The sequence below is a fragment of the Ammodytes marinus genome (genome assembly GCF_949987685.1).
Source record: "Ammodytes marinus genome assembly, chromosome: 1".
Classification (NCBI taxonomy): domain Eukaryota; kingdom Metazoa; phylum Chordata; class Actinopteri; order Uranoscopiformes; family Ammodytidae; genus Ammodytes; species Ammodytes marinus.
In genome coordinates this window covers 20,468,806-20,482,287 of record NC_137230.1, presented here as the reverse complement: position 1 = coordinate 20,482,287, position 13,482 = coordinate 20,468,806, and the positions used below count along the sequence as shown (strand labels likewise).

Below are 13,482 nucleotides of genomic sequence, written 5' to 3'. Positions count from 1 at the left end.
AAATCAATCTTTAAAAAGTCTTTAAAATGATATGACAGGGGGGGTTATATTGTATGTATATAAAAAATCTGACATTGCAATTTAAAAAACTGAATAATTAGTTGAATGATTTTTAAATTAATTACAAATGCCTCGCACAGTTCGGCATGGAGTGATCAAATATGGTCAAGTTGAGACGTGTAAGCAAATTACATACTAAAGAAACAGAAGTTATCCCTGAACCAAATTGATGGTTTACCCTTCAGTTTTGCTTATCCTAAAATTGGTCTTTATTTTCATTTAGAATGGCAATAAAAAAGTCTCCAATCTAACTTGGCTTTAACTGTAGGAACCCTGACACAACTTTCTTGCTGTATACGCTGAACATATTTTTTAATCCTTACTGAATAGAGAAGCAGAATAGTTTTAAGGTATAAAATTCCTGAGTAACCAACAACTACTACTACAAACTATCATTCATACATCGACTCTAAAAACACAATCGATATGACATGAAGCATCACCTTTTAATAAAATAAAATTACATTCAATGTGCCTTTCCATGAGAAATCTATTTTCCTGGCTGCACAAACAGAACCGATTTCATGTTCACAGATTTCCCTTAAGATGAGGAATTAGGTTTCCTCAGTACAAATGGTAACAGAGTAACTACATTATGTACAAGGGACCTCATTAATGGAAGCATGTGTACAGTGTGTCAGTTGGTTCCATATATTCTTGGTTAAACTTTGCACACTGACACTAACATCTCTCTAAGTATTGCTGAAGCATCATTATTTTGCTCAGTTTGATTATTAATACAAATATTTAAATGCATGCAATGGCATCATTTAAAAAATAACAAAGAACAGAATGAGGAGCACATTTAAGTGTCTGTCACAAAGAAAATAAATTGATTTAATAGGCCATAAGCAAAGTCCTTGGCATTTGTACCGCATTCCCACTCCTGTAAACAAATCTTCCACGTAAGAGTCCCAAAGTTATGTTAGAAAGGCAGAATGCCGAATTAGTCTCTTTGATAAACACCTGTAATGAAGCGTTTTTTCCCCTTCAAATCAAGCAAAAACAACCTGGAAAGAAAAGTTGTAAAAACAAAAACACAGTTTAATCTTGAAGATCAGATGTGAGTCAGCAGGACTGTTATGAACTGAGGCAGTTATCAAATAACAAAAACTCATCAGTCAGTGTACAGGATATCATCTCTACTGTCATAACTTACACCTATTAGCAAATCAACAGCAGCTCAGAATGATGCCATGATCAGAACGATGCCATGATCAGAACGATGCCATGATTTTTTCTTCTTTGTTTTATGTTACATTATTCAGCATTAATTTATTAGTTGCAATATCTGTTTTTGAAAAAGAATAGTCCATGACATTGAGGATGCACCCGAAAAAAAAATCATAACCATATCGATGAACGGTTCTGTCAAGAAAGACCTTGGTTGTAGATGAAGGTCTGAATATTTTTAATGAGTTACAGCCGTACGAGTTTCCGTTCAGAGAATGTCAATGGCTTGGTGTCTTTTCCCATAATCCACGGCCCGATCTCCCTGCATGTCTCGATCCTCATCATCTGGGGGAAAAGAGAGCAACACTAGCATGAGAGATTAGGACATAACACACATAATCACTGGATAAACACGATGTTTGTGCATGAAGTTATCTCAACTATGTCCTCACTTTCAATCCTACAACATCAATAGGTTGTTTACAATTGCTTTCGATGGACAGCCATTCAGTAAATGGCCACTTATGGCTCTGTTAGGAACGATCAAGGTTCATGTTTTTCATTGTTTTGGATGTATGTCTTCAGCACGCTGGATGTGAAATGACTCCAGACTTAAGTGCCGACTTTCACCTTTGAGGGCGTCCACCTTATGTGAACAGTGTAGGAAATAGAAATAGGAAAGATTGCATTTATTTACCATATCATTAGCCTCCCTGTTCGTCGTTATAATAACAAAGACATTCTAGATATGTATTTAAATCAGAGACTGTATACAGTTCAACATGTATAACAAATAGAAATGACAAATCACAGCCATACTTGGATCACTGAGCTAACATGACTGAAATCATATTTTTAAAGATGGATGAAAACATCAAATCATATTCTCTAAATGCAGTGTTGTTACTCTCTCATATCAAATATTACACTTCTAATTGAACAGACATTCAGTCATTCATGGCAGGAAACAATGACAGATGCATGCATTTCAATAATTCAAGGAGAGCACAAGACAACTTCACAAACACAGTGAGCTATATGTATCTACTGTGGTCTAGATGTGGGTCAGATGTTTGTTGGGCACAGACAGGTGGTATGGCTATAATGAAGCAGAGGCAGGAGAGAAAGTACTAGATGACAACTGAATTAATCTCACAGAACCGTAAGTTCCCTGGGTCGAGTTGTTTGCCAAGATTGTGTCAATGCAGTTACGAAATGCCTGACACAATTCAGTTAGTTGTCCTGAACTGCATGCATAGCAAGTCCTGCTTTGACCCTGGAGGAGGTGTTTTTTTTTGTCATAATTCTTAAGTCTCTAGAGTTATAGTTGATTAAAAGGACCAAACTCAGGGTGCTGTGAGCTGCTCTGTCGGGGACAAATGCATGGGAAGGGAGGGTGGGGGCAGCAGGACAGGGGTGGAGGGAGGGAGCAAGAGGGGAATGGTGGATAACACATCCAGACAGGCATTCCACTTCCCCAAGGCCTGGCTCACCTTGAACGTCTTCCTCCCCACCATCACCATCCTCTTCCTCATTGTAGGCCAGCTCGGCCTGCTTGTCGGCCTCATACTCACCCACGTTCCCATCGTCCCCATTGTAGTCCGCTAGCTTAGAGCCGTGTTGCGGATCTACTGGGGACTCGTTCTCATCAAAGAACCGGCCTGTAGGAGGCAGAGAAGGGGCCTCATCAGGAGAGGGAGGGAAGCGAAGGCACGAAAAGTTGTAGGAGTAGTAGACAGGGGAGGAACAGGTGAAATACTGCATAATGAATGCAAAGGAATGAGTGAGTCACATTCAGAGGATGGCAGAAGATGAGGTGGATGGCTACACGGTGGCAGGTTAGTAAGAAGACAAATGTTTCTGCTGAAGAGTAAAAAAAAAAGGCAATCACAGACTTGAAAGCAATGAGTCAAGTGGAAACAAATGAGGTTCCCTTGTGACCAGGGACTGTGTAAAAAGCCTGTCAAGCACTAATTGAGTTATTGGTTTAATCATCTGTGCAATCCAAATCGATCAAATACAATAGCACTGCTTTAAATCTTTTGTTTAGCTTTCGTGGGTGCTGCTGTGAGAAGTGTCAAAACAACTTAAGGGTAATTGTTTAAGGCTGTAGATACAAAAAGTGTGTGGTGTTCTAAGTTTCCAATCTAGCTACAAACTGATTTTAATGTTGGTCCTGACAGGATTGGGGTGGCGACTCGAGAATGAACAGAACCAGGAAGTGTCTTTGGGCTGCAAGTGTCTACTGAGCACTAGACAGTAGACACACTGCCAAAAGAACAGACATCTGGTGGGTGTCGGGTGTTCATTTGCCATATTAGGATGCAAGAATAGAGGGATCAGAGGGAGAAGATTAGCGAAGAGAAAACAACACGATGAATGTGTAAAAGCAACAGCGCTGGGGAGGATGAGATGCACGTGTGAAGGAGATGAAAGAAGAACAGAGGGAGAGAAAAAAGGCAGCAGAGCAGAAGCCAGGCAGCAGGAAAGGATCATCTGGGAGCCAGGTGTGTATCATTTGTCTCCTTCTCCACTGCAACTGAGTTCTCCCTCTACTCCCTGACAGTGCTCCTTACACCACTTACATTCAAACAGACACTCAGTTAGAAAGTCTAACTTGTCATGAATATGTAGAGGTAGACGTGCGGCCTGTTAGCAACGGGTATAAACTGCCCCCGGGGGCGTCACACCAACTTGTATTTCACTCTCTGTGTTGACACACATCAGAGAGCTAGGACGCAGCAGCTCAGCACAACGGCAAAGCTAACAAGAATAGGCATCATTATTATCATTATTTTTCACGTATAATGCTGTTTCTCCACCCTCCCTTTCAAAGTCAGTTAAATGAGCTCTATAGAGTTTAAGGGGAGGGGGATTTGTTTACATTTGCAGAGTCTGCATTTAGTTTACAAAACATATTTTCTCTACATGTAACTCTTAGTAATACTTATATCATCATAAATTAAAACAAATGGATTGTGAAGCAAGTAAGACTATTATATGTTTGTAAACAAAACTGTGGCTCTGCTGCTGTAAACAACAACAACAGTTAAGCAGTAACTTTTAAAAAGGTAGCTTCCTAACTTTACACAATGTTCCAGGGATCCAATTTCCCTGAGAGGAAAGAGAATAATACCTTGGAAAATGTTATCTTCTCTAAAACATCCAAAGTTGCATAGTGCACCTTTAAGTTAACAAAAAACAACATCACAGTATTCCCCTTTTCAGAGTGTCGAGGAGGAACTCACTTTGGCGATGGTGTACTGGCTCTGCTGCAACATGGTCTTTGGCGTGGTGAGGTTGGATTGGTTTGGGCACCTGGGCAGGGTTGGGGGGCAATTGAATCCCCTTCAAGTGTTCACTGTCCCCCTTGACATTATCAGGAGCTGCGAATAAGAAAATAAATATTGGTTCTCTTTTACGTCTGGGCAAAATCAAACATCATAGGGCCCAAAACTGTGTTTGTTACACCTCAGGAAATCTTTTGCAAACCACTTACTCGTCTGCTCTGACTAAATCACAGTAGCTTTTAGTTCCCAATAAAGCAATGCTTCAATGAAGCCTCTGAACCATAGTATATTAAAGCTCTGAACAAATGATCGCATGACTTGAATCTCAAAAAATTTGAATATCATGGAAAAGTCTGTTCAAAAAGGGAAACTTTCATCTATTCTAGATTCATTACACAAAGTGATATGACAGGCCTTACTTACTGTACTAATTTTGAATCTCAAATATTAGAATATCACATAAAACCAATTTGAAAAAAAATACTTATAATACAGGAATGCCAACCTTCTGAAAGGTATGTTTAATGTAGATTCATTTCACTTGATGTGTAATGATTCTAGAATGTATGAAAGTTAAGTTTAACATTTAAATTACAGAATTCTTTTAACTTTTCATTGATATTCAATTTTGTTGAGATTGACCTGTAAAGGTTCAACAGATAATACCTGTGTGTACCCGTTATGTGGTGCATTGTGTACCTGGAAGTTGTCTCTGCTGCTCTCCCAGCTCGTCCGCCTTGATGCCTGCCTTGTTGTCTTCTTCAAACACTACCGGTTTGTCTGGCTGTTTGACGATGCCTGGAGCTGCCCCTGCTGCTGCTCGGCCCTCCACTCTGTCCTGCTGGAGCCCCGGCTGGTCCAGAGACAGGGCCTGGGCCCCGGGGACATCGCCATCTGCCGCCCCAACACCGGGGCCAGCACCGGCTCCCACAACCACATCAAGGGCCTCATCGTGCTTCTGAGTGATGGCCGGTTTCTTCAAGGCTGTAGATAAATAGTGCGACAAAGTACAATAGAAAACCTTGGTGAATTATTGTGTATGAATCACCAAAAGGATAAAAACAGTAGCATTTGGAGCCACAACCCAAGAAAAGTATTTCTTGTTTATTCAAAAAAAAAATGTCCCATTGTTTACGGGAGTCGTCTTTTCTTATCCTATCACAGCGCTATTCACAGTATATGTTGTTGGAGATTGTGAGTCACTATAGTCATATCTGTAGTTTATGTTCGTTGGTGACTTTATTTCCCCCACATTTGGTTTCAATTGAATTGTTTGTACGTGTTGGGTTTAATTATTCAACTCGTGGCTGTTTGTAATCCCCTCTACATATTGCAGGTTAAAAATCATCAACGTCTCTGTATGAGTCCATATGTAAAACCAAATCTGTCTGTACACTGGCATCAAGATCATCTTTTTTTATTAGTTTAACTTCACCCTTTTGACCATACTCCCCTACAAATGAGTTGAAATGTCACAGCATATACATGTAAATAACTTCTAAATTATGTTCCTCATTAATTCAATCTGTAGAGAAAATAAATTGCTCTCAAATTGCTTACCAAACTGCACATCATCAATTTTTCCCACTTCGCTGTCTTCAATACCAGGCATGCCAGCATCACTGCCAGGCTTACCCATCTCTTCTGTAACACAGCAGGGGGAATGGTATGTCAGGTAGTGGATATTATAACGAGTTCCTTTGCACAGGAACTAACAGGAGTGTTATTACTGTATACATCAAACTTATACAAGATTTTTAATGAGCATTTGATGCATGTTTATTGTCTTCTTGCAATCAAACACTACATTTAGCCTGTAAGTACAATTCAATAAAGGTAAGAACAGTCAATTGTAACCTGTGGATGACACCGTTTTGTCCATTGTACCTTTTAAATCTGGACTGTCGTGGTGGCCAGCGGCCACCGTGTGGCGCTCTCCGACCATCTCCACACCAGGGGCTCCTTCAGCATGTTTGCCTGCCACTATACTTTTGTGGCCCTCTATTAGACTCTGAAGAATGATCAAAAGTTGAAAAAATAGCAATATGTTAAATGGAGAGAGGTACACATGGTTTAATGAATATGGGATGGGAGAGAACTACTGAGTTTGGCTGTGTACTATCAAATAAAAATCTGAAAGTTATGAATAAATGCTACAGTTCTGCTGGGTAAATGTGCCAGAGGGCAGGAAGATATCAGACACAACCTTTCACCATTTCCATTTTATCAATACTAACCTGTCTTAGCTTTGATGCTTCTTTTTCCAGGGTCTTCTTTGATTCTTCATACTCGTTCTTCAGTTGTGCAATCTGACGTCCACACTGTAAACTAGTCAATACATATTTCTTAGAAATGTCACCATATAATCAAGGATTTTTTTTTTAACTTTACTTTTACTTTTTGAAAGACTAAAACTGAGCTAGGTATTGTTTTTTTTTCCTCAGAAAAAACTTCACAACACCCAATATAAGTGAAATGTCACTGAGATAAGATCAGCCTTAAAGCGGCTACGAGTAACATTTAAATATCTTTTAAACAGCCTCATGTTTCCTCTGATAATCATAAATTATCTTTAACAGCAAACGAGACCATCAGTGCAAAGAAAGAAGTTTTTATATAGTTTTTATTACTGCTTTTGGTCTGGTCGCACACCCAGTCCGATTTTCGGTTCGCTCGTGCAGGCTCTATGGTCACATATCCGTATTGGTCGCAGATTTCAGTGTGGCGCTGCAACGCGATTTGAGAAGCCTATCCCTCCAGGTGAGGGAAGGGGAGCGGGAGCCTTGTTTGAGACAGTTATTTACCTTTTTTTTACTGTGTGCGCAATTATTAGGCAAGTTGTATTTTTGAGGATTCATTTTATTATTGAACAACTACAGTGCTCTCGGTCAATCCAAAATGTTAATGAACCTAAACCTGAATGTTTAAGAAAGTAAAAGTGAGGTTTTGTCTTTCTTACGAGAATATATATATGTGCACAATTATTAGGCAACTGTTAGTGTGCAGAATTATTATGTAACTAAATAAAAAAAAATTAATTTTACCATCTCACTTGTTTATTTTCATCTGTTAAAGTGAGAATATTAAAACTCAAAATGTACAAATAAAAATGTCCGACACGTCAAAAAAAACACCTTGATATAGAGTGTTGATCTCCTTAGGCCACACCCTCACTCATTACAAAAATACACATCACCTGGTATGCTTAAATCCAATAAGCACTTAGGGTTATACAGCTTGAAGTTGGGAAATATGCATAAAAATTATGATATGGCCAAAATCCTCACTTGCCTAATAATTGTGCACACAGTGTATACAGGTAAATCCCATTGAGACCGAAGACTTTTTTGCAAGGGAGACCTGTTTTCCTTTCCCACGTTACCATTCACACACACATTCATACATATGTGTCGATAGCAGGCTAACTATCGACAATCACACGAGGCAAGGTGGGTGAAGTGTCTTGCCCAAGGACACAACAACTATGACACAAGTGGCAGGGCGGGGATCGAACCTCCAACCCTTTGATCATTGGCCGACCCGCTCTACCAACTGAGCCACAGTCGCCCCAAAATTTGTCGTCATAATGACTGATAACGGGGCTGAACCATCAAAGAAAAAAAAGAGAATGCAATGAAGAAAAGCTAAAAGGGAGAGTGATACAGGCTACGGGCGGGACGAGGGCGTTGCCAAGCAACGTGTATACAATTTCAAGCGAAACTAGACTGCAGTGTTTACTCCTAAATGAATGAGCGGTTGGTACTAACACAAAGTTTGCTTTGCTTCACCATCACCAGATAACCATTATCTGAAATAGTCATTATTTACATCAACAACACAAACACATTACCTCATCGTGATCCATACTAACTGCCGTGTCTCGTTCATTCGCTTTCTGAGAGGACACGTAATCTTTCAGCTCCGTGAGAGAGAGTAGTTAGGTAACGCTGCTGCATCAACTCATTGCAATCAGGTGTGTGTAGCACTGACTGGCATTAGTTGATGTAGTGTCAAAACCACTCTCACGGAGCCGAAAAGAGTCCTCACACTTTCAACACACGGACATGCACTATATTGCGCCCTTCTCAGTTCACACTCGCACACCTGGCACAAGCTAGAAAACAGCTTTGCGACAGCGGGCGTCGTAAAAATACTACCGCTTTTGTCCAAAGGGGACGCCAACGTGCAATGTTACTCGTAGTGGCTTTAAGTAATGAAACAAAAAATATTAAAAAAAAAAAATCACATTTTGAGACATGTCACAGTCCCTTGAAGGGAAACCAAGCACAGTCATGAAGCCTGACAGGAAGTTGCAGTAGTTTAGCTTACCTCTCATACTCCAGTTTTTTTTCTAAGGTAGTGCTATTTTTCTTCACTTCTCTAAGCTGCTCCTCCTGTTTCATGACCTCTTCATTCAGCTCCCTTAGCTGCTCTGTTTGCAGTGACACAAACACAAACACACACAATTTTAATTTTAGAGAGCTTTAGTACTTTCTCTGTTGTCTGTTAAATTGAACTACTGTATAATGTTTGAGACAATTTGCCACATTGGGGAGAGTGCCCTCTGCTGGCCAGACAAGGATGTAGTCCTACCTTTCAGCCTCTGGATTTCTGTCATTTGAGCTGTGGCATCACCCTGCACCTTCATCTGCGCAGGAGAGACAAACAAAACAGGCTTAGGAATCGTATTCGCTGGGGGAACAGGTTTATCTTGTTTAGTGTAAAGACACGTCACACAGCACAAACAGATTGCACCCAGTGTGACATTATATTTAATCACTGTTAGGAGGATATGTTCCTGCTCATCAAAACCAGTATGGGATATTTGAACATTAACAAGAGGCCCGGTGGCCGATGATATGGTGATGAAGAAAGTGTTAGGGTTCAATCATACTGGTAAAATGAAGTATTTTCTTTAACTTAACTGAACAAGTGCCTTTGTAACATGCTAAAAAATACCAGAAGAAAAGTCAATAGCTCCTCTATAGCTGGTGTGTGGTCTTTTGATCAAGCAGATAGTACAGGTACAGTACTTTATAGCTCTGTAATTAAATATGCTGCCTGCAGCCCACACTGGGGATCAATAGTATTATTAAATGAAACAGTTGGCTGCTCTTTTTTTGTTTTTTTTAAATAAAAGCTCAGTTTCAGGCGGCGCTCGCAGTTGGACAAAGTAATGTTCTGTCAAAATACAGATGAAGACAGACACACTTCTCTCTAAGGGGGTAGTAGTAGCACAAAAACAAAGAGGAAGTACATTTATCCTAAGTGTGGACAGTTAAGTAGTCTGCATGAGGAGTTAAAGAGATATCAATGGATATAGTTTTTGAATTATAATAAACTAAGACTAAAGACATTGACGAAAGAGAGAAACAGGAAAAACAGAATACCGTATCGTCAGACAAGACAGAATGAGATGTTTCGACAACAACATGGCCAGACTGTTAACCTGTTTTTAACTGTTTCTTTATATGTCCATGCTGTTAACAGACCGTATGAATGAGGAACTATAAACAGCTTGCATCTTAAGGTTCAAAAACACTGTACTACTGTGTGAAAGCCAGTTATTTATATGCATTGCAGGCCTCTCACTGTATGTAGAACTTAACTCTGTTGACACAGGGTTGGGCTGTTGCAAGTGGAACAACTGTTATTCCGCACCTTCCTTTATCATGATTACGGAAGCAGGCATCCGGATACTTAAGTTACAACCAGGAAACAATTGAGCTTATAGGCTCGTCTTTGTTACACATAGTATCGCCTTAACAACCACAACAAGCCATTTAAACAAGCAGTTAAAATCTAGCTGCCAATAGTGATTTGTCAAAAAAATTAAGTTTGAAATAAGAACCTAAAATGGTCAGTAAAACATGGCAGTTTGTAGAAGGCTTTCTCTACAAAGACACCGTTTTGCCACATAAAATGGGATTTGGCTCTCAAACAGTGTGTGATGGGCAGCAGGAGAAAAGTTTCCGAAAGAGAATAATTTGAAAAATGTCCCCATTAGGCCGACAAATGACTCTAGTTGATTAATCCATCCATGACTATTTTTTATACAAATAAGTTTTCATTTATAGATAGTGCTGGAAGCAGTGATCTCTTGCTAGCCACTAAGTACCCTACTCCACACAAGAAGCTGGAGGGAAGTTGTATGTTTTTTGGTCAAGGACATCTTTGTAAATGTTGAGCAAAACAAGAAAGTGTTACTGGTGACCTTCCTCCCAGCTGATATCTCATAGTGTTTGCCTTGTCAAATGTGTTCTTTAGAGACAAAGCGATTCATTATGAAAGGGTATCTAGAGTCGGACATGAATTGTTAACAGTTCCTGACTGGCAAGTACCGAAATATTGATAAGCTCTTAGACTAACATTGCTGCTACCTTTACAAATGTTATGTTAATAATACACTTTAACATAGCTGACCTTTTTAAATTCCTAACCATCCTTTAATGAATATAAGGCTGCCAACATCAGGCGATAATTTTGAAAAACTGCATGTTAACATTTAGTGCTCTCTAGTCAAGACTTAACGCACATTTAAAGAAAATGCATTTCCTGCAGAAAATGCATTAAAAAAACCATAAAGGTTGAAAACATATTAAATTTAACTGAACCAGCAGACGGTTTTGACTTTATAAACCGTTAAAATATTTCTTGCTGAAAATGCAGAAATGTGATACGTCTGAGTGGCCTTGAAAGTGGAGTAGTGTGAAGAGGATTTGAAGATTACTCCCATTTGTTTTGATTGTAAAAATCGGTTGCAATAAGTGTGCGACTCTCAACTTCCTCAGGTCGGGTTAAAACTCAATATCGGCATCAATATTAGTCTGTTGTTGTTAACATAGGACACAGTGAGCTTCGGGTTTAAGCGCCACTAATGTTTAAGTTCCAAAATAATCCCATGGACAATGCCAGTCAAGCAGCCACAGCTTTGTTAGTGGATAGCAGAAGTTAGACACTCAAATCTTACACAATGAGACACAATCAGACAGGCATAGCATCCTCTTTTTCTGAGACGTCTTGTCTAATGTGTCCCAGTTGGATGGACATAGCAGTGTTTTTTACTATGATGCTGCTACACAACACAGAGAAAAACACAAGCTAAAACAATGAATGCCTCTCCATGAGAAAGGAACCACTCAGACTAGATGCAAAGTGAAGGATTTCTGAAGAACATTCTCCATGTGACTAGCGTGGGGACCTTACAAACTATTGTTATGTTGTGTGGTGATGGAAAACTGTTATGTTCTAGTTGCATTAGAGTTAGGTGATACTTCTAAGTGAATATAAATGAATAATGAACCTGCTTGGTCTTTAGGTCTTTTGTCACCATTACTGTTTGCTTCCCACCCCTAGATTCAATATTGCATGAGAGCGTTAACAAGTCATTCCCAAAATACACAATTCATAGATGTATTTTGTACTAAATTGTTTTTTTTATTTTTATTAAAAAAAACCGATTATGATACTTGACTGTGTTCAGATCAGCTTGCTTTACCCGAAAACAATTTTGTGAGAGGGCTTCTCCCAGTGTTTGAAAACTTGGTTACCTGTTTGTCCACACCATTACCTTTTCATCAGTGCACTTTCTGATGAGTGCCTCTCGGGCCTGCAGCTTGCCCTCCATGACGCTGTAGTCTCCATCCTTCTGGTCGATCTGCTTCCTGTGCGTGTCCACCTGCACCATCAGCTCCGAGTTCCGCTTCTCCACACGGCTCCGCGCCGCGTCAGTGCGCTTCAGGTGCGTCTGCACCTCCGCCAGCTCGTCCAGCAAGTGGCCGTGCTTGTTGGACACTGTCCAGTAGTTGAACGACAGGATGGCGATGATCACCATCAAAAAGATGAGGATGAAGGACGGGAGGCGGCCTCCGCGGCGGTTTGCACCAAACCCAACCATTTCAGAAACAAAGTGTTCTACGTTACTTCAGGCAGTAAGCGCAACCTACAGAGCTCAATGAGAGGATTCTCCCGCTACGAAACACATCCGTCTACGTGACATGCCGCGTTGTATGCGGCAACCGCTCGGAAATGCAAACACCACACAGATTGGCAGTCATGAATGTTGGAAGGCTTTTCACATGTCTACTGGTATTTTACTGCGCTCCCTCCTTCCGCACACTGGGCATCTTCTCTGCAAGTCCTCCAATGTCAGTAGGTTAGATGAAATACGCCCGCAGGGACGTGGCCTAGCTAAGCCGGCGACGTTAAACACAGCAGACGAGACGAGACGAGACGTGGACAGCGAAACAGCACCGTGGCAGCGACGAGAGAAAACACAAATCACACTGCTAGCTTTACAACGTTAGCCTCCTGCTACTGCTTTTTCAAGGCTCTATGGTAAGTCTAGTAGTAAAAGCATAGCCTGCACCGACGTGTGAAGCTCTTTTTTTGCTCATTTAATCACAGAATCACCGTCCGGGCAACACCACTGATGATTTTCTATCCCAACCTGACGTTAGCGCCGTCCAGCTAACCACTTCACACTAGCTAGTAACGGTAGGTGCGAAAACACACTGAACAAATAAGACACAAAAGAGTAACCTCTCCTCACGCGAAGGGCAGTTGATGTCCTTGTAATATAACAAACAAAATCCCATATAAATAACCAAGTACGCAAGCTTTGAATCACACTATGCCATTCGCTGTTTGATTTCTGCGCTGCGTAAAGCTAGCTTTAATCAGTCGGCACGACTTCCGCTCTCTGCTGACGAAGCGAAATTATATTTCAAAATAAAAGTACGAATTGATCTATGAGCAACACGAACAAAGCGTTGTATGCGTTCTTGGTGAAATTGGTCTAGCTTTGGTTGAAGCATGTGAACATTCAATTCTACAGTTGTTTTAATTGATAAATGAAAATCAGTGGTCACCCTGGCCGGTGAAAACAAAATATGAAAACATGTCGACTTAAATTTTGTGAGTAATGCCAAAAACCGGAAGCACATTGGTGACTCGGAGT

General features: G+C 40.4%; 1 protein-coding gene across 2 annotated transcripts; it reads right to left on the bottom strand.

Moving 5' to 3' along the window:
• Positions 1–492: 492 nt before the first annotated feature.
• On the bottom strand, positions 493–13,174 carry golm2 (golgi membrane protein 2). Of its 2 annotated transcripts, XM_080026473.1 has the most exons (10): positions 12,094–13,174; positions 9,117–9,171; positions 8,853–8,955; positions 6,761–6,851; positions 6,411–6,534; positions 6,084–6,167; positions 5,223–5,507; positions 4,482–4,619; positions 2,727–2,894; positions 493–1,578 (listed from the first exon to the last, which is right to left on the bottom strand). In XM_080026473.1, exons 1-10 carry the CDS (start codon positions 12,418–12,420, stop codon positions 1,502–1,504), a joined length of 1,452 nt encoding a protein of 483 aa, XP_079882599.1. In that variant the 5' UTR covers positions 12,421–13,174; the 3' UTR covers positions 493–1,501. The 2 variants fall into 2 exon arrangements, with proteins under 2 accessions (XP_079882599.1, XP_079882600.1); XM_080026474.1 differs by lacking the exon at positions 2,727–2,894.
• Between the last annotated feature and the right edge of the window lie 308 nt (positions 13,175–13,482).

Bases quoted from the DNA above. Each gene is read 5' to 3' on its own strand.
- golm2 (XM_080026473.1), bottom strand. From the start codon at position 12,420: ATGGTTGGGTTTGGTGCAAACCGCCGCGGAGGCCGCCTCCCGTCCTTC. The intron at 6,168-6,410 runs GTACAATGGACA...GCTGTGTTACAG, and splicing joins CGACAGTCCAGATTTAAAAG to AAGAGATGGGTAAGCCTGGC. The intron at 4,620-5,222 runs GTACACAATGCA...TCTTATTCGCAG, and splicing joins GCAGCAGAGACAACTTCCAG to CTCCTGATAATGTCAAGGGG.